The sequence below is a fragment of the Crotalus tigris genome, unplaced genomic scaffold, assembly GCF_016545835.1.
Source record: "Crotalus tigris isolate CLP2741 ecotype Arizona unplaced genomic scaffold, ASM1654583v1 scf7180000024437.13266115, whole genome shotgun sequence".
Lineage (NCBI taxonomy): Eukaryota > Metazoa > Chordata > Lepidosauria > Squamata > Viperidae > Crotalus > Crotalus tigris.
Window position 1 is genome coordinate 9,966,534 of NW_024100606.1, and position 26,207 is coordinate 9,992,740.

Genomic DNA, 26,207 nt, shown 5'->3' on the forward strand with positions numbered 1-26,207 from the left:
TTAAGAGCTAACCACAAAAACCCAACTGCTACCGGAAATATAACATAAGGCAGTGATGGTGAACCTTTTAGAGACTGCATGCCCAAACTGCAACCCAAAACCATTTATGTATCGTCGAGTACTGGGTGGGGGTGCTGCATTGGGTGGACGTGGCTGCAGTGGTAACGGCAGACTGGGTGGGACTAAAAAGTTCAATCAATCAATTCTAAGTTTGTGAGATCTTTTTTTCCCTGCAAGAAATTGAAATTGATTGATTGAACCTTTTTTTTTTTTTTTGCACATGGCGGCGGAAGCCAAAAGCGAAAAGGTTTTATAAAACCCAGCTGAAGGCCTAGGACTAGGGCGATGGCATGCATGCCCACAGAAAGGGCTCTGCGTGCCACAGGTTCGCCATCACGGACATAAGGGATAATATTTCAAAAGTACTAAGTACATCTCCTTTAGCAAATTACCAAACTAATGTTGGTGATGTGCAGACTTATTTTTGCCACATGACTGTGGGGGGTGAAGAGGGTGGTATTAACCAATTTTATGAGTCCTCAGTGCTGACATAAATTCTCTGGATGCTCGTTTGTTAAAGGAAAGACAGCTTTAATAAGGAAGACCAACAAAGTAATCCGTAGCACCTAAATATGTATTTTCATTGTTTAATTCAGTACAAGTTCAGTGAGTTTTGGAACTGAACCAATTGCTCATTACAGAAATACAAAATGTAATATATCCAAATTTAAGAAATAAAATCCATGGTCACGATTCAGAGAATCAACCATACTTGCATGCAAAAGGTGGGTGCAAACACAGTAAGAGTGGTTGTCAAGAATGAAACTTTGACAGTTACGTCCCTCTTCATTTCAACTTGCCATTAAAGTAATGGAGAGGGTGTTGCTTTAGAATGGGTTAGATGGATTTTACGATTCTGCTGAAGTCCGTGAGAGCCTGAAACCTTTCCAAGGACACTGCAGCAGGTGTGGAGAAGAAGCAGATGTTCCTCTCCACACCTGCTGCAGTGTCCTTGGAAAGGTTTCAGGCTCTATAGTCTTCAGCAGAATCATAGAGGGTTCATTTCTCCATTAACCCATTCTAAAGCAACACCTCCTCCCTTACTCTAATGGCAAGCGGAAATGAAGAGGCTATGTAGCTGCCAAAGTTTCATTCTTGACAATGGTGTTTTATTGGCCAATCAGCCTCTCTTTCATTCATGCCCCACCACAATATTGCATTGCCAGCAGTTTTTACAGCAGCACAAAGGGTTTTACATAACCACGCAATTTAATTCACTTCAACATAATTACAGCCCAATGTCACCATTTAATACAAAAGTGATAAAACCTTATGACCATATGAAATAATAATACCAAAGTGAGCCAGTTTTTCCAAATTTCACACCATAAAAGAGCCGAGATTTAAAAACATACTGTTTTCCTCTATGAAAAAAATGATATCTTTCCAGTTACTGTGAGCATCATAAATGGACTCAAAGAAAGAATGAAAATGATCTGTTATGATATATTATCTCACTTAAACCTTCCTTTCAAATGATCATATATCTTCACATAGGACACAAGCAAGGCAAAGAATTAGAAAAACCATGGATCAGAAATTGTTAAAACTCTCTTGGACTCATCTTGGACACAAGAGAATCACAGTGAGATAGTGGAACAGATGTTCCCAAAACATCCCAACTCTTAAGACATCTCTAGTTTGTAAACAATTAATAGATGATGAGACACACATCTATCCAGCGATTCAAAAACAGTATTGGCCCCAAGTAACAAATCATCCATCAATTGTTACTTTGTAGATTATTATTGTTCCTATTCAAACTCTATCTGTACCTTCAAGTTATGGAGTTTGGGTTATCAAAAGGTACAGTAGAGTAATTTGTAGTTGACAACATCAAAAGGATGAACAGAATTAAGGGGATAGAGATATAACTAAATTTCAATTAAGAGTTTCTTTGAAATTAGACTTAAAGATGTTTTTTCCAGAGAAATGTGTAATGGGATAAATGCCAGGAATAAGCAAAGCAAAATTATGGAGAAGCAACAATTCTTATTTTAATGAAAGATAACTTGGTTATTAAATGAATACGCATGTGCATGTTACTGTATGCACATGTCCATGTATATGTATGCTGAGTTTACCTCATATATGCTACTGGGACAAATCTATAATAAATTATAATAAATAATAATAAATAACCCTAGTTTTCTTGCTTGCTTATTTGCTTCCTAACTATCACAGTGGCTGGTAAATGTAATTTCAGTTAATATTTGAAATGAATAAGTAGCCTTTTTCAAAAGTGAGTTTTAAAGCTAAATGACTCACTTTGATACCCTTTTTTAAAATGTTCTTAGAAAATTTAATGGAATGGAAAAATGCCCTCCAGAAGAAATAGTAGAATTAACTGTTCACTTGGCTGATCTCAGAAAACTAAATTGGTTCAGATTACAAGGAAGGCAATGGCACACCATTTCACTAGTAACCAAGAAAACTACCTGGATATATCTATAAAATCACAAGAATTGACTTCTATGTCTCAAACATTTGCTTCTCATTTCTTCTGATACAAAATGAGGCTTCAAGAAATACTGTGCCTTCTAAAACAGGGGTCCCCAACCCCCGGTCCGTGGACTGGTACTGAGCCGCGGCATGCCAGCAACTGGTTGCACAAACAAGCACTCTCCGGTCTGCGGAAAAACCTCTCTCCACAGAACTGGTCCCTGGTGCTCAAAAGGTTGAAGACCTCTGTTCTAAAAGATTGTTTCCTCATGAAGATACAGTCTTCTTTAAACTATAACACGCATTCTTTTTGCATTAAGTCAAAATGAGTTCTCTATTCAGGCTTTCATGTACAGAATATGCTGAATTGAAAAGTTTACCTTTGAAGTTATTAGATACATCAAAATCAGTGTCTGAAAATAATGAGAAGCATAATCACAAGTATCATGACGCAACTGGCAGAAATGTCATAATTTGCATCACTTCCTGACATTATTGGGGCTTATACTGTATACTTAAGTACACTGGCCTTCCCCAACCTAGCCATTTCTAGATATATTATAGATTTCAACTTTTTAAACCATAAACTGCCTCTGTGACCATAACAAGGAGATCAAGGAGGGTCCACAATCAGCTTCGATGTCACATGACAGCACCAGCATTACTACATGTCAAAAAATTCCTCTTCATAAGAAACAGACACCTTTGAGATTTAAAAATACTACATAATACTGTTAGTGGGACATTTACAATAACTGTCCATGAAAACACAAGCCATTCACATAGTCTATACAAAATAAGAAACTGATATGTAATATGAATTCTAATTCTGGAAGAAAATCACATTAATAATCCAGCTTTCTATAAGAAAAAGTCATGGGCCAATTTGCACAGTACAGAATTAATTTCAAGCATACTTTCTAATTTTCTTCAATGAATAATTAGCAGTTACTTTTTCAAACTTATTATTTCATACATTATTCACACCATTCAAATAATTTAATTCCATTAATCAATAATTTGAATCCAATTAAACGGTCCCATTGACTCATAATACAGAATCCCAAAGAGTTTGAGATGACACGTACTATCATTTGATAAACACATCTCTATTTATACTGGAATAGTTTTCTCTGTTAAATATGCATTGCTAAAACACAGTGCAGTACAATTAGCCCTCCTGCATAACATGAAGTTTTTTTTCTATAATCATTTTATCAAAATCCTCAATATATAAAATATTTATAGCATATGTTTTAAGAAAAAAGTGTATACTTTCTCAGGCAGAAATATAATGGTAAAAGGCAACAGCATTCATAGCAAATAAATAATCCTTTCAGTGTTGGAGAATTCCAATATTGTGTACTGACACTGGAATTCCCATCCTCTGGAAATCCACTGACTTTAAAATCCATAATCCTGGAAGTCTTAAAGCTTAATGTTGTAGCATAAAACAAAAAGGGAAGCAAACTGCTACAGGATATTAAGCTGCAAGAAAGAACCTTTTCAACTGCGAATTTGGTTATACAAGGCATGGTTCTTTAGCTTATGTTGTAGGAGAACAGTTTTATCCATCCAAGACTAGTGCATTTTTAAAAAGTTTAAAAAATACTCTGAGTTTTGACTAGCTGCACTTGATTCAAGTGTTGCTTGTTGTGGAGATCTCAAACGTTTTTTTTTTTTTCCTTTTTAAATTAAACCTGTTGCTACACTAAGCAGACAAGCAAAAAAGGGTAGTCCATGGGATAATTCACATTTCCAATCCAGAGGAATTATCTTACTCCAGTTCGGGAAGTCATCCATTCCAGCCCTTGGCACAATCTGGGAGAAAAGAATAAAACTCAAGTCTCAACAAATATTTGTTTGTTAATCATTGTAGCACTAGTAGTCTCAATTAAGAGATCATTATTTAAAGGCAAAATGTCAGGAACCTAAACAAAATGCATTGTTTTGTGATTGTACAACTAAAAAGGTTTCTTCTGATGTTTGCCTTGGGATCTTGCCAGATCTTTCCATAGCCTTCGCTATTACTGCCTTGAGAATTAACTGGAGGAAGGGAGAAGACAGGGAGGGAGGGAGGGAGGGAGGGAGGGAGGGAGGGAGGGAGGGAAGGAAGGAAGGAAGGAAGGAAGGAAGGAAGGAAGGAAGGAAGGAAGGAAGGAAGGAAGGAAGGAAGGAAGGACATTAACTTTTGTACCACTTTAGTATTTTGCCACCCCAGTCTGCTCCAGACCAAGCCCAGGCACAATAACATACGGTAATGATTTTAGTTAAAGAAAAAAGCAGAGGTCTATCTGGACACTACATCAAAGTTCCCTAATCTAGATTTCTTCAATTAACAAATACTCTGAACAGAAAATCTTGAACTTGTGGAACTATTTAAAGATAGTGAACAATAGCTAAGTCTGTAATATATCTGCCTTCTATCCATTTTAATATACCTGCCTTCTATCCAGTGACCCCAAATTTAGAATTATCCTGCACTATATTACATACATTTCCATTCTGCCCCGACCCAAAAGTATTTGATTTGAAATATCTGATTAAGCAGGAAAGAGTTAATAAATCAAACTGCTGAGTGATTTTAAAGCTTTTTGAAAATTACTCAGTGAAATATTCAGAAATATGTTCATGTTTTCTTATTTAAGTTGTAAGAAACTAATGGCATTATAATCATACCCCCTCTTTTCTATTAACAATTTCCTTAATTGAGAAGCTAGTATTAATAACGTATTTAGAAATATTTACATAACTTGAATAAGAAATATAGAAATTATAAGTATCTCCAAAGTAAAATATTTTATTACAATACTTACCCTTCTCCTGTTAATGCACAGCAGGACTGAATATGCCATGGGTGATCCTTTATGGAACTAAGGGTTAGATACTTGGAAATTTCAGCTGCAGTCATACAACCCTTCATATCTTGCTTATTTGCAAAAATGAGTACGGCAGCTTTTTGTAAATCCTGTAAATTGCAATATTTAGATGACTTGATAACTATGATGCTACTTTCTACACATATATATCCTATATAAATATATATGCTACTATAACTTTAATTCTCACAATTTCTTTAACACAAGGTGGTGATGCATTTCCCTGGTGCCAGAAAGGGACACTCTTTTTTAGGCAGTACTGCACAATGACATGTAAGTTTAACAAACAACAAAAAGTCAACACCTTAAAATATGAAATTTTAACCATTTTCAAAGTTTGTCTCCCCATCAATGGAAAGTACTTCTCCACTGCTGGACCTCATAATTTTTGCCAATGAAATACTTTCTTCTTCCCAGAAGACTGTTTCAGAGATTTGTCAAACCTTCCGAAGTAACTGGGATATAAAACTGGAACTCTTGTTCTGCACTAGTTAGCAGGTTCTGCCATCCACTTTTACAACATTTAAGATCCAAACTGAAGTTGACATTCCAAGAATAAAGGTCAGAGCTCCCTTGATCCAAACTAGGATAATGCTGATTTCAAATACATCCATAGAATTTTCTCAGCAAAATCCTCCTTTGGAGATTCCTTGATATAAATCCTGGAAATTTATAAGGAATACAGCAAGACTAAATGAAATACCTCATGGGCCAACATTCGGTAGAGTTCTTCTTTTGTGACAGACAACCGCTCACGATCAATGCTGTCCACTACAAGGATTATAAACTGTGGAAAAAGGAACAGTTGAAAAAAGAACAGAAGAAATATGTTGTAAAACAGGCAGTATCCCAGAAGATGAAACTTTTTATATATGTGCAACTGCATAAGTCTGTTGCACAAACAAGAGCACTATAGCTTCTTTTTCTACTCTTTCTTAACTTCCCGCTCCTCTCGGAGAGCAAATGGCGAGAAAATCTTATGATACAAAATAACAGGAGCAGGGACAATCAAAGGATTTAGCACAGAAACTCTCTAGAAATAACTTTTTGTTTTCCTCTTCAGGCTTTTCGGAGATCAATACCATGTGGTACTTCTCATGGCAAGTTCTTGGAAGCCTTAAAAAAAAAGAGACTCCAAGCAAAGCCTTTTTTTATTATTGTCTTTCCAGGAATATCCTGCTTTAAAACTCATCTCAAGCACTTGCTAAATCATTGGGCAGAATGGAACCTTGGTACCAGCTGATGTATTTATAATAATAATGCCCTCCCACTTTTTCTTAATACAAACCATCTCAAAGAAATGCAGTATTTATCCGTGTAAGGTTTTTCACACAAATCCCCAATACCATCAACATGAACAATCAGCATTGGGCATACACAAAGAACCAATTAGAGACTAGCCATCATTCACCTGTACCTGTTGCAAACCAGCTTGGCTAAGGGCCATTCAGAAGTCAGGACACCTGGCTATAAAGACAGGAACTCGGTTATTCCTTGTTTAGTTGTCTGTGATCACCTTGCCTCTGAAGATGTCACCAATGTCAGGAAATCTGTTCCCTAGACCAAGGGTCCCCAATCTGTGGGCTGGGGGCCATTATAGGCAATGGCCTATTTGCAACCGGACCATGTGAGTGGTGGACCAGTGCAGATGCCAGCCTCGCTCCAATACTCGCAGCCCCATTTATAAATGAAGCTGTGTGCGTGTCCGCCGCCTGCCCTTCACAAAAAACTGCCTCCTCTTCCCCCCGCGCCAGGCCACTAACCTAGAAAGGTTGGAAAACACTGCCCTAGACCACTGGTTCTTAACTGGGCGTATTGCCCCCCCAGGGAGCACTTTCATTTTTCAGGGGGGCGATGGAACGAAAAGGGGCGACGCGGGGGCAAAGGAACAAAAAGTGGGCGATATGGGGGCGATGGAGCAAGAAGTTTTGGGGACACTTTTGAACCTTCCCCTGCGGCTCCGAGCCTCCTCCGCCATTTGCAGAGAGAGACAGAGAGAGCCATTTGTGCTTCTCTCTCTCTCTCATGCGGATTTGCCCCCTTGCAGGGCTCCTGATTGGCCCTGCACCCGGGTGCCCTGCCCCCTGGGAGAAGCACGGCCAGGAAGTCCCTTTCCCTGGATGGCCCCGTCCGAGGTGCATGTGGCCGGGGAAATATGCGGGGAAGCCCCGGGATCCCCACTGGGAGCAGCCCACCAGAGCCTCAGCTGAGCAGGCCAGCCTTCCCGCAAGCCGCGGCCCCGAGGGAGAGCAGCCCCTGCGATCCCCAGCCCAGGTGGCTGGGAAGGCGCACTGGAGTCCGGGCTGCTTTGTCGGTGAAGAATGTGAGGTGAGCAGAAGATGGGGGGAGAGAAAGAGAGGGGGGAGGCATTTTCCAACCAGCAGCAGAAGAGCCCTGGCCGGACCCGTGGGCGCACCTCCTCCTGGGGCCCAGCACTGGCTTTCTTGCCCTCCTCCTCCTCCCCTTCTTCCTCCTGCTGCCCCCTGGGCGGCAGTCCTGGCTGGGGCAACGGCCGGTGGGGGCATCGCTCCCTGGGCGACGCTGGTGGGTCGCAAATCACTGGAAGCGCTGTGCAGTGCGTCCCAGCTCCTCCTGCACGATTGACCTACCGGTAGCATGGGAGGCTCCAGTGTTGGTCCTGGCGGGAGGCGGATCATTGTCCCTGTTCCGACTGAGGACGCCGGCGGCACAGGAGGTTTGGTGATGCAGCCGACGGCAGAGCATTCCGCAAATGCCCCGTGGCCCTGACTTGAGCCCGGGGACGCCGGCAGCAAGTGGGATGGCCTGCCAATGTGACTGTGAGCTGGGGTGTCCCCACAGGCGCGGCGGGCAGCAGAGCTGAGTGCCTCCAGCGGCGACAGGGGGTTTTCTGCTGCCTCCTCCCCCTGCCCCTTCGTTGCCCTCTGCCTTTCGTTCTCTCTCTCTCTTTCTCTCCTCACCTGGAGAAAGAAGGGGGAAGGGAGAGGAAAGAGGGAGAGGGGAAAGAAAAAGAGAGAGAGAAAGAGAGAGGAAAGAGAGAGAGAGGAAGCGCAAGTGCCTCTCTCTCTCTGTCTCTGTCTCTGTCTCTCTCTCTCTCACACACACACACACACACACACAGACACAGAGTGGGGGAAGAGGACTGGCAGACCAAGGGCAAAGATGGAGAGAGAGGGAGGGAGAGAGAGAGAGACCGTTTTGACATCTAAAATGAAGATAACACTGAAATTATATATATAATAAAGGTTTAAAAAGGATATATGCAGTGTTATCTTCATTTTAGATGTCAAAAGGGTTTTGCGGCTCCTAGTATTTTGTTTTCGGTGGGAAACAGGTCCAAGTGGCTCTTTGAGTGTTTTGGGTTGCTTACCTCTGCTCTACCCATACAGTGGCGCGCCATTGGCCAGAATGGGCAGTGATGGAGGAGGGAGTGCTTCTTTTGAAACATCGCATGCTGTTTTGTGTGTCTCTTTGTATTGTACTTTTTTAGCGTGCACTCCAGTTCGATATTATATTTTCTTTGTGTCTTTTTAATCGTTTTTACAGTGTGCGTGACTATATATACTTTCTTCGAATCTTATTTTAGTTTCAGAGTTTTCGTCTTGAAATTCTTAGTTCCTGCATTGCGGTTTGTTCTTATGCCCTTTTTATATTTCTTTTTGCGTTTTAAATTTTACTTGTAATTCAGTCATTAAATGTTACTGTTTTTCTTTTCGGGCATTTCATTTTCTTGCAATTTGTTTTCAGTGGTCATTACATTTAAGTGTCTTGAATAAATAGGATAATAATGAAATACATGTATCACGAAGTTTGGGAATAAAGTGACGGGTGGCACCAAACTTTTTCCCACAGTTGAGATATGGGAAAACAACTGGAAATAAATTATTTGCATTGATATGTCCTGATGACAATTTTAAAGAAAACAAAAAATTGCATAAATTGAAGAATTATTTCCTATCTTGTGATTGAGAGGTTATGTTGGGGGAGGAGGCGATGACAACTTCCTCATTGGCTCAAGGGGGCGATTCGTTCAAAAAGGTTAAGAACCACTGCCTAGACCATGGTCATAAACCTGAAGTTCAACATGCCTAACAGCTATTGGCTATGAAACAGTGCACCAAAAGAGCTCTGATAACATAAAGGGGCAAAAATCATAATAAAACAGTCACCTACCTCTGTATTTGAATAATACGTATTCCAGGATGATCTTAATGATTCTTGTCCACCAATATCCCACATAAGGAAATGTGTGTTTTTCACTACAATTTCTTCAACATTACTGCCTATGGTAGGAGATGTGTGAACCACCTCATTCATTAAGCTAAAAAAGAAAGAGAAAAGATGATCTGTTTAAAGAGATCTGAAATGCAGCTACCAGGAGACTGCCCAGAACGTTAACAACAACGATAACAACAACAACAATAATAATTGAGTTGGAAGAGATCTTGGAGGTCTTCTAGTCTAACCCCCTGCTCAGGCAGGAAACTCTATACCATTTCAGACAAAAAGTTGTCCAGTCTCTTCTTAAAAACTTCCAGTGTTGGAGGATTCATAACTTCTAAAGACAGGTTGTTCCACTGATTAATTGTTCTAACTGTCAGGAAATCTCTCCTTAGTTCTAAGGTTGCTTCTCTCTTTGATTAGTTTCCATCCATTGCTTCTTGTCCTGCCTTCAGGTGCTTTGGAGAATAGCTTGACTCTCTCTTCTTTGTGGCAATCCTTGAGATATTGGAATACTGCTATCATGTCCTTCTCTTCATTAAACTAGACATACCCAATTCCAGCAACAGTTCTTTATATGGTTTAGCCTCCAGTCCTCTGATCATCTTTGTTTTTCTTCTCTGTACTCTTTCTATAGTCTCAACATCTTTTTTACATTGTGGTGATCAAAACTAGATGCGGTATTCCAAGTGTGGCCTTACCAAGGCATTGTAAAGTGCTATTAACACGTCATGTGATCTTGATTCTATCCCTCTGTTAATGCAGTCTAGAACTGTGTTGGCTTTTTTGGCAGCTGCAGCACACTATTTAAGTGATTGTCCACTAGGACTCCAAGATCCCTCTCACAGTTACTACTATTTAGCAAGGTACCACCTATAATGTACCTGTGTATTTGGTTTTTCTTGTCTAAATGTAGAACCTTACTTTTTTCACCATTGAATTTCATTTTGTTAGATAGTGCCCAATGTTCAAGTCCGTCAAGATCCTTCTATATCTTAAGCCTGTCTTCTGGAGTGTTGGCTATTCCTGCCAGCTTGGTGTCGTCTGCAAATTTGATGAGTTCCCCATCTATCCCTTCATCCAAATAATTGATGAAGATGTTGAAGAATACTGGGCCCAGAACTGAGCCCTGGGGCACCCTATTACACACTTCCCTCCATATAGATGCAGTTCCATTGAGGACCACATGCTGAGTAAGGCTGGTCAGCCAGCTACAAATCTATCTGGTAGTGATGCTGCCTAACCCACATTTTTCTATCTTATCAAGTAGTAGGTTGTGGTTTACTGAAGTCCAAGTAAATTACATCCACAGCATTCCTCTGGTCCACTAATTTTGTTAGTCCAATTTGATCCACTAATGTTGGTACAGTAATTCTGTAGAGAGATAGAGAGTGAGCACTACAGTAATTCTGTAGAAAGGTAGAGAATGAGCACACATCTGTTTTCTTTCAAAAAAAACCCCAAAAAGCTTTGGAGGGATTTTCATTATGTCCTTATATTTTGCTCACTTTTGCTCATCACTCTTTGCAATGTGCTTTTTAACATTTTGCCATAACTAAATATTGCTCACCAATTCTGGTATACCATTTTCAAAGACGTTTATAAAAGGGATGTGCTATAATTTGGAAATAAATTGGAAATGGGGTTTATGAATGCAAATATTGCATCTCTATGGCTTTTTAAATCAATCATGAGGTTTTTTTGGCGTTGAACAACTACTTTCAACAGCTGCCATGTGATCCTGGCTAGTTTAGAGTTGCAGACAACTGTTACATATATGTTCCATAGCAATATTGGATTCAAATATGAAATGTTTCAGAGCCCTAGTTTGTATCAATCAGATCATCTAGGCCATATGCTGAGTATCACTTATGATTACCTGATCTGTTATCTGCAACCAAAAGTCAATCAGAATTGGAAGGGGTTATCAGCTCACATACTCCTATACAAAATCACATTGTCCTGTCAATGGCGGACTTTAAGTTCAGACAACAAAATTACAAGATCCAGTTCTACTTTCTCCATTACACAGTGAGGGTGATGTCTAAGTTCAGTTACATTAGAAGTCTTAACATTGTGCCAGATATGAAAATTTAACAGTGTAAGGTATCTTTTTAGGAAGGGCTAAAATAAGAAATTCTGTTTGATATTCTCTCTCTCGTTTATTCTCAGCATAAATGATTCAACAACATTTCCAGAATGTTCTGTTTCTGAACAGACTTCAATACTTGATCTTTGTGCTGACATCCAGCATATCAATTACATGCCAGTGTCCTTTAGAACAACGAATTCTAATGAGCCATAAAGTCAATTGCAATATAGCAGTGATGGCGAACCTTTCAGAGACCGAGTGCCCAAACTGCAACCCAAAACTACTTATTTATCACCGGGTGCCAGGTGGGCATGGCCCACTGGGTCGGCGTGGCTATGGTGGTCATGGCAGACTGAGTGGGTGTGGCCAAGGTGGGCGTAATCACTTTGATGTTGCTCGTGGGAAGGGATGACTGTGGGGGCCGGGCAGGGTTGGGGGAGATCCAGGGAGTCTCTGGCAGCTGGGGCGGCAGGCAGGAGGCTTGTCCTGGGGGGGTGAGGCGAGGCAAGGTGAGGCAGGGCGGGGGTGCCATTGTCACAGGGCAAGGCAAGGCAGGGCCCAGGGTGGCTGCTGCCTGACACCATCGGCCCCTGCACACAAAGGCCAGTAAGCGCATGGGTGCTGGGATGCATCTGGCATGTGGGACCTTGGCAAGTTAGCGGGAGGCTGGTTGAAGAGGGACGGTTGCCATCTCTGGGGCGTGGTGAATGTGTCCACAGAGAGGGCTCTGAGTGCCGCCTCTGGCACGCGTGCCATAGGTTCGCCACCACTGCAATATAGGAAAGAAATATTCCAAAGAAAATCATACAGGCCAGTATTATATCATATGTAAACTAAATAGTACAAACTAAAACAGTAATAGGACATTAATCTTTCACCAATGGCAATAAACTGGATTATCAGTCAAGTTCTGATACGAAAGGATTAAGGAAATTCCTAACATACTGGAAGAACTAAGCTGAATACTGTTTAAAATGTATACTCATACTGAAAAACACATTCAAGCTCTCAGACTGAGATATTTGATACTCAGGAATTTAAAATATTTCTCAGTTTTTGGAAGGTTTAGTTTTCAGAAATTTATTAATCTTGCAAAAATACTGCAACACTATTAGCTTCGTGGATTGAAAGTTAGACGTATATACTGAAATACTTACAATTGGTACAGAATTGTAGTCTTGCCAGCATTATCAAGTCCCACAATTATCACTTTGTGTTCTACAAAAACAAGTAGTTATAAAAAATATAACACAAGTAATCTGCCTTTTAATTTAATACGTCCTACAGTTATCTTATTTCATTTACATGCCTCAATATTATCATGTTTTCATTATAGAATAGTTCGAATGACTAGAAATTTGATTTTAAAAGTGATGGCAGATAACTGTTTTCCAGCATAAAAGAGATTCTGTTCCTATATCATTTTTCCATTCTTACCAAAGACTTCCCCAAGTATCATTATTTCTTTAAAAAAAATAAAGTCTGGAGGCAGATCAAAAAGCAGAGTGTTTGTTAGACAACCACAGTCTCCTAATATTTGTTTTACAAATAGCAACAGCTATACTGGAAAGTCCTCTATTTACAACCATGTGTTTAGTGTAGTCCTCTATTTACAACCATTCATTTAGTGAACGTTCAAAATTATAATAACCCTGAAAAAACTGACTTATGACTGCTCTTTGAACATGACTGTCATGACATGCCAATCGTCATAAGATTAAAATTCAGGCACTTGGCAAATATTTTGGCATATATGGATACAGTATTCAAGAGTCACATGATCACCATTTACAACCTTCCTAGATGGAGTCTGGCAAATAAAGTCAGTGGGGGAAGCCAATTTTTGCTTAACACTGCATGATTCACTTAAGAATAGTACTGATGCACTTAATAACTATAGTGAAAAAGGTTATAAAATTGGGTGTCATTCACTTCACAACTGCCTTGCTTAGCAATGTAAACTCTGATTCAATTGTAATCACAAGTTGAGGACTACCTGTACAAATTATTTTAAAACCAATCCATTTACTACTAAGAAAAATAAACACAGAACAAGGGTTCAGGAACTTGAAATTCCATCTCATGAAATATCTCAAGATCAAGGTTGTGAGTCATTATTAAATTCAAAAGTCTTTCAATTATAGTACATACGAAACTGTATCAGCTTAATGCAACAAATATTAGGAGACAGATGAGCTAGCATCATAAAATCAATCTGTTATTATCTCACTTTTTCATTTCAGTTCTTTCTAATAGCTGAAATTATGGATCCACTCATAAAACAAGATTTTTAACCATGGATTGTTCACTAAAGTTGAATCTTGCTAACAGACCATGCTAAATCAAAATAGAAGAACTCACATTTTATGTAGGTTGAAAACAAGCAAATCATATTATTGCTCCATGTGAACTAAGGTGTAGGTCAATCTTCTACTTGAAGCTATTACACAAGTCACCACAACCAATGTTATTTTTGATTAATATCTTTGAGGGGCTTCTAATACCAGAATCACTAAAGAATCTTTTAAAGAATACTGTCTTCTGAGGACAAAACTGAATGTGAGAAAGTGGTTTCTATCCACTCTCTCAGACCTGTAGCCAACAACACAGGCTAAAGATTTTTCACACAGTTCAGGCAATCTCCCCCAGGAATATAAAACTTTTTTGAGTAAAGGTCAAATTAGACTTTTCTGTTAGATACTGAGGGGCATAACCCCAAAGGAGATGAGAGAAGAAAGAAAATTGTTATAATGCTAATTTGATTTTAAAATGATTGAACATAGCTATAGTTACTAAATATAAGTTACTACTATATAGTTACTAAAATAAGTTATTAATACAGAATTGCATTTTTTTTATCATGCTACTGTGGTCTGCAGCAGAATGGTTGTATGACTACATTCGCATTCTCATTCTCTCTGTGTATGTATATTTCAATTAAAGAGATTAAAAGTTTATTTTCAAGTTCAATATAATGTTGCATTACCAACACTTAAAATGATTAACTATTGTAACAGTATACCATCAATGTATAATTTGGCAGACAATATTTAGGTCTTTGCTTTATAAAATTTTAAAATTTCATTAACTTTATTTTGTCTCTAAAAACCATCTGGCAAAACAATTTTTTTGCATTCATTAGAGATTTTTTTAAAAAGACTGGTACATATACTTAAATATCGGCTGCACTAATTTCAGGTATATGATACTGGAAGAGTGACTGCAAAAGTTTTCATATTTTTACATTTTAATATAGTAAAATTTCTCTCTAAGGAGTCAAGGCCAAGAGACACAATAGAATAAACTTTCTTTTCAGCCTAGTTCTCTATTCCCCTTTGATTCAACACCTAAACGTATCATCTATCCTTACCATCGATGACCTATGTCCCAAATACCTGACTACTTTAGTTCTATGTTTCACAATCTTAACTTTAAGTTGTGTGGAATTCAGTTCAGTATCAGTTGGTGAACTTTCACTCCTAGAACTCCTTAGCCAGCAGGCATGTTAGCTGGGGAATTCTGGGAATTGAAGTCCAGGTGAGAAATGGTGTTCTGGTTTAATGTCTAAATGGGAATATTGCACTAGCTAGCTGCTGATGGATTTGAAACTATCTTTTCCTGCCTAGCCACTCTTAGGATTGTTGGAGAAACAGGTGGGTGGAGAAAAGACAGAATAAGTTATGACATTTCAGGATAAAACACAGTTATTAAAAAGGGGAAAGTCCCTCAGTCAAGCTCAGCAACATGAACGTATTCCTAGCGCTATCTCAGCAACAATACAGAAGGGATTTGTCATTAGTTTTCTCCCACGTCCTCATCTGATCCATAGCTCTGGGATTCTCCTTTGCATGTGGTCTCCCATCCCAATCCACACCAGAGCCAATTTTACTTAGCCATCTAAGCTTCGCCTTCGGGCTGCAACCCATTCCAGGAGAGCCCCCCCCCCATCTACTTTCCACCGGGATTGGCCTTCCCGCGGGACCCACTCCCTTCTTTGCTACAATATCCATGGCCAAAGCCCAGTCTGCCCACTCGGATCCATGTTGCCCCCAGGGTTCTTTCCCTTGCCACCGCCTCGCGGGAGCAGAGCTGCTGCTAGGCTTTCCTGCTCGATCTAGTCACTCACCCTGCGTACAGAACAGGCTCCACAGCTTGGCGAACAGGAGCCCCATCCCTGAAGGGGAGCCGCGATCTCCAATAGACCTGGCGAAGGTCCTTCCCTCCGTCCACTATTCCCTATTCAACACCGCCGAAGAAGCAGGCGGGACCGAAACCACTTCGGCTCCGCCCTGGCCCCTCCCTCCAGCCACACAGGCAGCAAGCGGGGCTCCACCCCTCCGGCTGCCTCAGAGCCGACGTCATTACGACGGGGTTCGCGCAAGATGGTAAAGCCCCGAGACTTGCAATGACGCATAACGTTGCCTGAAGAGCGACACAGGGAAGTCTCTTCTTGACACTAGAGCTTCCATTTCAACGCCGCCGTCTGCGGGGCAACTGAAGATTGAGAGTCACTGTTCGTTTTGCCCCGCGCGTTCAATACACAACCGGAAATGTTAGAATATAATTTCAGCATGTACCGATTCCCGTCAGTGAGGGAGGATGAAGGCAGTGCCAGACCATAATGTCATCCCTGTCCTCGCTTTATGTAGCTACGTCTTTTTTCACCGTTTAATATTCCTGGAGGGGAATCTATCCTTGTTCCAAAAGGAGAATATTGTTTTGGGATATTTGATTTCACAAATCCAGTTAACAAAACCAAAAATTATCCTTACAGTTTTTTTCTAAAATCTGATTTCTGTAAAAGCAAAATATATGGGACTGACAGGCTATCATGGAACATATACACTAGCCTAGTTCATCTCCACAGAAAGTAGAAATGGCTTTCAGTTTACTGCCTTCCAGTTATATTAGAATCATTATCCAGTGCAGTGGTTCTCAACCTGTGGGTTGGGACCTCATTTGGGGTTGAACGACCATTTCACGGGGGTCGCCAAACAACGTAGTCTGCCATTTTTCCCCCTTTTCCTTAGCTGTGCTACTCCCTTTTATTCTATTGGCTTTTGAAAACCAATAGACTAGACTCTCTTGAATAGAGTCTAATTCTATTGGCTTTCAAAAGCCAATAGGAATTGCCCAGGCTATCTCTGCCCTGCTGAGCCCACCAAAAGTCCCATTCTGCAAATGGTGCTGCAAGTTGTCTGCAGCAAAGGCGAGCTGTCTGGAAGTTTCCACCCCTCCCTGCTGAGCAACTACTAAAAATGTAAGGAAAAGAGGGACGGGTGGGAGGTGAGAGGCCGGCGGGCGCAGGGAGGGTTGCCTTACCTCCCTTGGGCTGGGCCAGCTGGTGGCCCAGCCGGTGGTCAGCCTGCGCCATCTCTGCCGCTTGCCAGCTACACCTCGGCCGGCGCAGGGGGCGGCACCACGCATGCGCGGCGCTCCCGGGCAGGGAAAGTCCTCGACTTACGACCAGTTGGGTAGTCCTCGACTTATGACCGGTTGGGTAGTCCTGACTTACGACCGGTTGGGGTCGCGGCATTAAAAAGGTTGAGAACCACTGATCTAGTGTTTCCCAAACGTGGCAACTTTTAAAACATGCTGGCTGAGATTTGAAATTCACATCTTAAAAGTTGTTAACTTTTAAGTTGCAAAACACTGAATTAAACTCATTGTTATTTCCAGCAGAATGAAAACCAGTCAAACACATTTGATGGGCAGCAGGCTAGGCAATCTTTTATCTATTGTTAAATAAATAATATGTCTGGCTTTGCCAAACTACACTTTGCAGGCTCCTTTCCTGGCAGCTGTGACTGCTGGAAATTTAGTCCATAACATTTGCAAACCATGATCAACAAATGTACCTCCCCTTCCATTTTTAGATTCAATTTCTAAAGTTTAAAGATATTTTAACAAAAATTCTATTCACGTTGAGTAGTTCAGATTTAGTATGTCTGATTACATATAGATGTAATGATGTACTGGTCCATTATTCAATCTAAATCATCTAAAGAGCAAGTAAAAATGTAAACCATTAAATTAATACTGTATATTTCTTCATGTTTACGGAAAATATACTTAATGACAAAGATATGAAGGTGTGCTCTTGAGCTAAAGAGTAAAAAAAAAAAAATGGATAGAAAGAATGGAAGTAAATGTTAATCCTAAAGTGGCAGCCATAGAAAATTTAGATTAAATTGATATTCTCAAACTTTGCAAATTGTCAAATCCCACACTTGAAAATCAGTTTGGGTCAACCAATCCATTAAACAAAAGTAAGGCTTAAGATTGTGTCAGAAATGTATTTTTTAATTTTAATGACTAATTATTGATCATAAATATCTAAAACTACGACAGAATCTTAGAACTATTTGTGAAGTTTCCTTCCAGCTGACATTTTAGTTTGTTAGCTTTGACAAAAAAAACCCACTGAAGTTGTTTTTCTAGAGAAACAAAAACCCTTGTCAAATCAAAAGATACATATCTTTCATTATACAATTACTAGCATGACTTAGCCTTACTTTATCAGCCCTAATGGTGGATTAGTCATTGTTACCTTTTCTTGTGCTAACCTACAAACCATTTCCGTTTTGAAAATCTAGATTTAAAATAACCAATAAAAACTGAATTTCTCTTAGATGTACACTTCTACAGATACACTAATGCATAGATGGGAGATATACATGTTATTCTAGAGCCCACTATATTGCACTTGACTACTTAAAGCTATATCAAGATTTAATCTATCACTGTGGGATAAGAGTACCATGGACTCCCCCATATACCCCAATATCTGCCCCATATACATATAAGTTTTTGAAAAACTGTAAGGTTTGCTCAGTATTTTGATAATTTTTAATCTGATTATAGTGACTGGCTACCTTTCAGATGTTAAAACTTTTATTTATTTATCTGGGCCAACAAATGAGAGTTAGAAAGGTTCAAGGACTTATAAATCTGAAGACTAGCAATATCTGGAGAATCACAACTTCATTCCTATATGAGATATGTGTGTTTGCCAGATTTAATTGTACCACATAAAGTGTGAAATTGGAGATCCTTTTTTGGGAGGGGGGACTCTGCAGACTATATGCTGTGTACACTACTGGGAAAAATCATCATCCTGTACTAGTTGGAAGCAATAGCAATAGCACTTTGACTTATTATTTTGCCCGTTAACGCTTTACCACACTCTCTGGGAAGTTTACAATGTCAGCATATTGCCCCCAACAATCTGGGTCATTTTTCTGACCTCAGAAGAATGAAATGTTGAGTTAACCTTGAGCCCATTAAGGTCAAACTCCAGGCTCTGGGCAGAATTTGCCTGCAATACTGCATTATAACCACTGTGCCATCGGGGCTTCTTAGCATCTGAAGGCTTATAGTATTCTCACTTCCACAAACATATCATTCAAATATCATTTTTTCTATAGAAACCTCTATTATAACAAATAACATCACTGAGTCACAGCCATTCATTCTCATCACTTACGCAAATCTATTCTTATTTGAAGTATAATGGAGAAGTGAAATATTGGCCTCTGCTTTAGGAATTAAATGTATGGGCTAGGCTCATACTGTATCTATTTCAGGAAGTTGATTATGTTAACTAATACATGTAAGACTCTAATTGCAAAAAGCTAAAAAAATTGATTCAACAGTTGGGCACAGGAGGGACAAGGCAATAGCAAATCTTCACATCACTGCTATACACATTCATCAAAGAAAACATACTGGAGATGTCATTGTGGTCACTGGCTGTCAAATGATTCCTCAAGGCAGAATCAGGTGCCTAAAACTTGCCTGGAAGGTAGCTTGAAAAGACCCAAAGGCCAGGCTTATATATCTCAGATGCAAAAATCCAAAAGACCACTAGATGGGAGAAAAGAACTTTTGCCAGAAGACAGCCTTTTCGGTCCTCTGGATTTCTGCAGCCCAGATTCAGGATGCCTATCACGTTATGGGCAAACATCCTTCCACAAGATTTATTGATCAGGTATGATAAAGTCACTGTCTCCTTACAAGTATGTAGATAGATTTTCTCCATGATGATCTGTCCCTAACTTGTCCAACTCTTCCAATGGTGCATCCATCGCCATTGTAATGAAATCCAGCTAGTTTCTTCTTTCCTTCTGTCTACAACAGAGCCACCAAACCTCCAATATAAACGGCAAGGTGAAGTTTTTTTGCAAATGCTTAAAAGACATACAAGTGAGAGGGTTGTACATAAAAATGGTAGGCCACGCTTTTCTTCAAAAGCAATCTTTTAAATGGACACAAAATGAATCCTGTTTTGCAGCTTGGTGACTGCTCTCCTACTAATACTGTGCTTGCCTACAATCAATCCAACCAGATAAGAAACAACAGATGCTGTTATTCCTCCATTTGAAGCACTCCAGTGACCCAATTTCCCAGAATTCTCCGTCAGCCTGGCCATTGGGAACAGTGCAATTCCCAATCCTAATTCTTTTCGGGGGCGCCAGGTTCTCAAAACGCCTCATGAGTCTCAGCGCAGCTTGATGCCCAGTAGGCGCATGACAAGTTGCTGCCGAGGAGGGAGGCGTTAACAGAGACCCTGGTTGGGCTGGGCCCAAAACAGGGTAGGAGTTCCTTTAGCTCCCGGATGAGGCCGAGCGGGGTGGCCGGAAGAAGGAAAGCAGAAGGTAGGATCGAAGAACGATGAGGTGAGGAAAAGAAAACGTCTACTCCGTCCTCGGGCTCTCGCACTACTTTTGCCTAATTGCCGGCTGGGAATTCTGGGAATTGTAGTTCCGGCGCATTAGGAGAAGAGAAAGTCTGGCGCTCGTCAGCAGAGGGCGCCCAAGTTATTACATTCCTGGGTTGGAACCTAATGGGTCTGGTCACTGAGATCTATTCAAAAATGGCCGCTCTTTCTTTCCGTCCTATCTTCCCTCGCCGGAAACCAGGAGACGCTTCCGGTTGTGGTGTTGCGTCAGTTTGGAGGAGCAAAGTTTTGCTCCCCGGAAAGACGGAAAAAAGGTTGCGTGGCTCCTTCTATTTGTTGGGCTGGATACAACTCACAAAATAATCCACCGTCCCTGGCCGTATGGATTATAGGGATGGAAGCTCAGCGTTCATGATGGGTCTTAAAATGGGTCTCAGCAGCGTCTCTTAATTGGATTAGTCACAAAGAGGATGATCCCTCAAAACAGCATTTTAGGAAGGGTGGGGATTTTATTCAGCAAACCTGGAGGATGCCAGGGTCGGCAAGGCTGCATAAAAGGATAGTTCTAAATTTGTGGGGGTGGGGGAAATAGATTTAAGCCACCAATCATATATTTTTGGAGTACCTCATTTTGGGGTCAGTCATTTCCTTATGTCTCTGCATCGTATGGCTGTTACTGGTCTGAAATGAAGAAATGTTTTATTTGAAGCGAGTGATAGAAATACAAAGAATAAATAAATAATGTAATTAAATTATTAGTGTTATTAAGGAGAGATAGTGTCTGTTTTCCCTTATTTTTAGCCAAGTTCTCTTTCATAGCATTAAAGAGTAAGGCAGATATTTCAAAAATGCAGATGAGACTTGGGTATCCATACAATCATAGGTTGGAAGGAACCTTGGAGGCTCTGTAGAGCAATGTATCTCTAATTTGGGGCAGTACTTTCCAACTTTTTTTGGCCTGGCAAATTATTTTTATTCTTTATTATTTTTATAAATAATTCAAGGTGGCAAACGTACTTAATTCTCTTTCCTCTTCTTTTCCCCTCAATAACCCTCAGAGATGGATTGGGCTGAGAGAGTGACTGGTATAAATGTTGACGAATTATGTTATTACAAAATTATAATTATAGCCACTTGGGAGAGGGGAAAATGGACTGGTCTATTTAAAAAAATGGGGGTTGTGTGTGACAGCCAGTTACAAAGCACCAGTTATGCAAAGGTGACCTGCTTTCTTAGTAAAGCATCCTCTAGTTTTGCTTACTTTTGTTGTTTTATTCTTAAAACATTTTACGTTTAAGTGAGCCAGGGAATCATGCAGTTGCCAAATGAAATATTTGCAAACTCTCTTGTGCACATGCAGAACCAGGATACTGTTATGATACTGGCAGTACATGAATTTTAGAATAAAATAAGACATCAATTTCAGTTTTCTGCATTACAGTATCAGAAAGAAGACTATCATCTAATGGTATTTTTAATGTTGCCAATTAAAAGAGGCTACATTCTGTTAAAAAAATGAAAGTTGCCTTAAATAAGTGATAATGTTTGCCTTGTTAATTTCAAGTAACTGAAAGTTTGCAACCAAAGCAATAGGAAACCTAATTAGCTATGTATTGTGTAGTAAGACTCTGTAGTAGCAAGAAATCTTTGACAAGCAGAAAATCATCTATTTTTAACAATATTTTGGAGTAATTGCCTATCAAAATCTGGAAAATAGCAAATGAATAGTAATATTGTCATACTGGCTTCAAATCTATGAAATATCATTTATGCTTGAGTTGGCACTCTTTGTTCAAACTCTACATTTGAACTGTTACTGAGAAGTGAATATTATATGTAGAATTTACTTGTATTCTGCATTTGAAATCATCTAATAAAACTTTTGAAGTAAGCTAATACTTTCATGTCCAAAATTTTCAATGTCTCTTTCTAAGGAAAACAGGTGGGCTATTCGGAGTTTCTCCCACCCTTTCTACATCCCCAGGACTGAACAATCATTCCATTTTTCTCACCTCTTCAAGGAGCATCATAGAGAAGTAGACCTGTCTAACCTCTGCAAAGAGCCATTCAGAAAAGGCCCTTGGAAGATAAAAATTAGGAACCTAGTGAATAATGTAATCTAGGTAATCCTCAAGTTGTGATCACAATTCAGCCCAAAATTTTTGATCCTAAGCAGAACAGTTGTTAAGTGAGTTTTGCCCCATTTTACAACCTTTCTTGCCACAATTAAGTGAATCACTGTAGTTGTTAAGTTAGTAACAAGGCTGTTAAGTGTGTCTGGTTTCCCCATTGACTTTGCTTGTCAGAAGGTTGCAAAAGATGATCACATGACCCCAGGACACTGCAACCATCAGAAATATGAGCCAGTTGCCAAATTTTGATCACATGACCGTGGGGATGCCTACAAAGGGTTATAAGTGTGAAAAATGGTCATGTCACTTTTTTCAATGCTGTTGTACCTTTGAATAGTCATTAAACAAATAGTTTTAAGTCAATTACCTATATTGCTTTCCCAACCTGTGTCCTGTGACATGTAGTATATTGGACTTATCCATAGTCAGGTTGGTGGAAGCTACTGTAATAGTTATTCCAACCAAAGAACAATACCATACTACATGTCATTTCCTTGAAAGGGACAAATCCCAAGGCTTGAAATGCAGTCGGATGCCATTCCATTTCATTTCAAGAGATGGAAAAGATCATCTGTTAATTATAATTATGTTTTCAGTTATATATACTGAAGAGACTAAACAGTACCCAATTGTGGCATAACTTCTACTATGCATACAATTGAAGTCCCCAATTTTTCATCCTCCACTTCTAGAACTTGAACTCCTAGTACTATATATTGAGTAATGATTATACTGGCTGAAGAATTATGGAACTGAAATCCACACATCTGGAGGATTAACAGATTGGGAAGAGAGCGGTAAGGAGAGATGATCGTAACTAATTGCTCCAATTTGCAACTTAGGGCCTAAAAGGAGAGTCAGTTTGGTCTAGTGCAATGATGGTGAACCTTTTAGAGACCTAGTCCAACCCCCCTGCCCATCATACTGCCCCTGCCCTGCCCACTGCCTGCCCGCAGGGCTACCCTCCAGCTCTGCGGCCCAACGCAGATCTCCATGGCCGCCCAGCAGTGCCATGGCGGCCAATCCTCTGCACCCCACAGCATCATCTGTGCGTGATGGGGTGCAAGGGCAGAGTCTTGTTCCCATTGCCTGGCTGCCATGTCCTTGGCTGTGCTGCTCTGCATGGGCTGTGCCTGGGGATGACTCTTCTCCAGGGGGGCTGCTGGTGAGGAGGGGGCTGTGGGGGGAGGTGGGGCTGGGGTGATAGCGCGCATGCCCACAGAAAGGGCTCTTGAGTGCCACCTCTGGCACGTGTGCCATAGGTTTGCCACCACTGGTCTAGTGGTTAAGAAACTAGGCTTAAAACTTGGAGATCTGCCTTAGTTATGAAAACCAGCTGGGTGATGTTGGCTCTCAGTTTGAACTGAAGAAATTTCTTGGATTAGAAGCAAAACATTTTCAAAGAAAAAAACTAAGAAAGTCCAGTTGCCTTTTGAAAAACACACCTCTGGGAATTTAAGGGTTGTTGTGGAGGAAATAGGAGGAAGATGTGTTGGATATGTTCGCTGCCTTGAGTTATTTGTAAAAATAATAAAGGCAGGATACAAATAAATAAAAACATTGAGATATAATTGAAAAAGGATTTCTTTTTTTTTGCAGAGTTCATAACCAAATACTGTATGTAAAGCTCTCTGACCACCTGAAAGCACTGCATGGACACTAAGCATTATTTTTAAACATTGTAAGAAGAGTCAAGCACCAAGAGATTGGTACATATTTTTTTTTAGCAATAGTTATCTGTAAAACTAAAGATTGGCCATTCCACATCTAATTTCATGCTATGTGATTTCAGTTGCCAGCTTCAGAGATAAAAAGCAAGTAAATTTGCAGTTTTAGTGGCAAATGATTTGGGGAAATAGGGTTGGGATTTTGGCTCATCACATATTTCTTTTCAAACTTTCCAGAAGAACTAGTTTTATTGGTTAGTTTTAATTTGACCAGTTAGAAGTAAATTCCACCTTGTATGCTTGTTTGCAGAGAAAGGCAGTATATAAAATAAATAGTTAAATAAAAATCAAGATATTCCATTGAGTTCACCACACTTCTAGGCATATCAAAGAAATTGTAATATTTTGAAAATTCATTGGGCAGAAAATTAAAATACAAATATAGTTATTTAATAATAGAGAATGTTATGTTACACCATAAATGGTGTGACATTATCCTGTATACTGTGTAATCATCGTCATATGAAATAAAAGTTTGTTAAATTTTAAACTGTTTCATCATTCTTTTGCTGAGAATTAAGTATCAAATTCAATTCATATTGAGTTTAATCATGGTTTACTAAATAAGCACCACTGGATAAATACACAATGCACCAAACCATAAATCATGGTTAAAAACTACAATAGATATTTACAGCATGCTAAATTATAATCACACAACCATATACTGGCCTCATACTGTATGTGAAATGATTTTTTAAAAAATAGACAATTACATTTCTTCAATAGGCCTGGTATGACCATATTTATTGTCTGCGTGAAGAATTTATTAACATCTGTTTTTATTTTAAGCTTATACATATTAAAAGCACATATCTGATGAAATAATACATTGTTTATTGCAGATGTTTCTCAGAGAAAAAAGGGAAATAGATTGAGCTATGTCTATTTTCTGCAAAATCTTACTGAAACCAGAGGTTGAGGAATATCTCAGGGCTACATTTCAAAATGCTGAGGTAAGAACTATTTTGGTTGATTAAAATACAATGCACCAAGAAAAATTAGGTTGCAGTTATCAGGATGCTGTCCTGTGAACTTAATTTATAATACTGGCTTGTATTGTACTGACAAAGTATTAAGTTTTCTATTACAGTTCTGTGCAGCTCTCTATATGGTTGGGAAAAAAATACAGTGTTACATTTTTATAATTACTGCATTCTTCTTCAGGGCTATCAATTACTGGGTTATGAGGCCATTGCATTGGCAATATGTCAAAATGGAGACAAGATTGATATTGTTCAAATGATGGTATTATAAATCATTAAATATGGACAGTGTCTCTAAATACACTGATGTTGTTTCTAGAGTTAATATGTGTCACACTATTCATTTTAAATGATAGTGATTTTATTTTAATTTATTATTTATTACAAGGTGAAATCTAATTAAATACAGTATATAGGATTGCCATTGTGCATATGGTTAATGAGGCAGGGAGGAATACCCAGGGCTAGTCTAAGGAAGAAAATTTCTGGAAGAAGAAGACAAATATTTAAGGCCAGATACTACAGCTGAGAGGTAAAATTTTATTTGTCAGAATATAATGAGGTATTTTTTTCTTCAAGCTGTTTATGCTTTAAGATAAAATATATTGATGCTAAAGAAGTTTATTAAACAATAATATTACAGGTAGTCCTTGACTTAAAGAGTTCATTTAGTCACTGTTCAAAGTTACAGTGCAGTGAAAAAAATGACTTATGTCCATTCTTCACACCATTGCAGCATCCCTATGGTCACATGATCAAAATTTGGATGCTTGGCAACTGATTCATATTTATGATGATTCTCACTGGAAAAACATTTATGATGATTGCAGTGTCTTGGTATCATGTGATCAGTTTTTGCAACCTTCTGACAAGCAATGTCAATGGAGAATCCAGATTCATTTAACAACCATGACAATTGCAATGATTCACTTAACAACAGAGGCAAGAAAAGTTGTAAAATGGGGCAAAACTCACTTAACAAATGTTTCATTTAGCAACATAAATTTTG

General features: G+C 39.4%; 2 protein-coding genes across 10 annotated transcripts in view; one reads left to right on the forward strand and one right to left on the reverse strand.

The window, feature by feature from the left end:
* Positions 1-297: 297 nt before the first annotated feature.
* On the reverse strand, positions 298-15,939 carry ARL5B (ADP ribosylation factor like GTPase 5B). Its single transcript, XM_039331602.1, has 6 exons — positions 15,800-15,939; positions 12,831-12,891; positions 9,534-9,681; positions 6,085-6,168; positions 5,319-5,470; positions 298-4,323 (listed from the first exon to the last, which is right to left on the reverse strand). The coding sequence occupies exons 1-6, from the start codon at positions 15,843-15,845 to the stop codon at positions 4,275-4,277; spliced, it is 540 nt and encodes a 179-aa protein (XP_039187536.1). The 5' UTR covers positions 15,846-15,939; the 3' UTR covers positions 298-4,274.
* Positions 15,940-18,106: 2,167 nt separating this feature from the next.
* NSUN6 (NOP2/Sun RNA methyltransferase 6) overlaps positions 18,107-26,207 on the forward strand; it is a 31,388-nt gene continuing 23,287 nt past the window's right edge. Inside the window, exons 1-5 of one of the 9 annotated variants that reach the window (XM_039331674.1) lie at positions 18,108-20,351; positions 22,288-22,476; positions 23,178-23,282; positions 24,085-24,194; positions 25,058-25,168. In XM_039331674.1, the coding sequence (XP_039187608.1) occupies positions 25,094-25,168 (75 nt within the window). In that variant the 5' untranslated portion in view covers positions 18,108-20,351; positions 22,288-22,476; positions 23,178-23,282; positions 24,085-24,194; positions 25,058-25,093. Of the gene's footprint in view, positions 20,352-20,586; positions 20,668-22,287; positions 22,477-23,177; positions 23,283-24,084; positions 24,195-25,057; positions 25,169-25,601; positions 25,731-26,207 lie in introns of those variants that run through there. The other 8 variants (XM_039331680.1, XM_039331675.1, XM_039331681.1 and 5 more) reach the window with 8 other exon arrangements.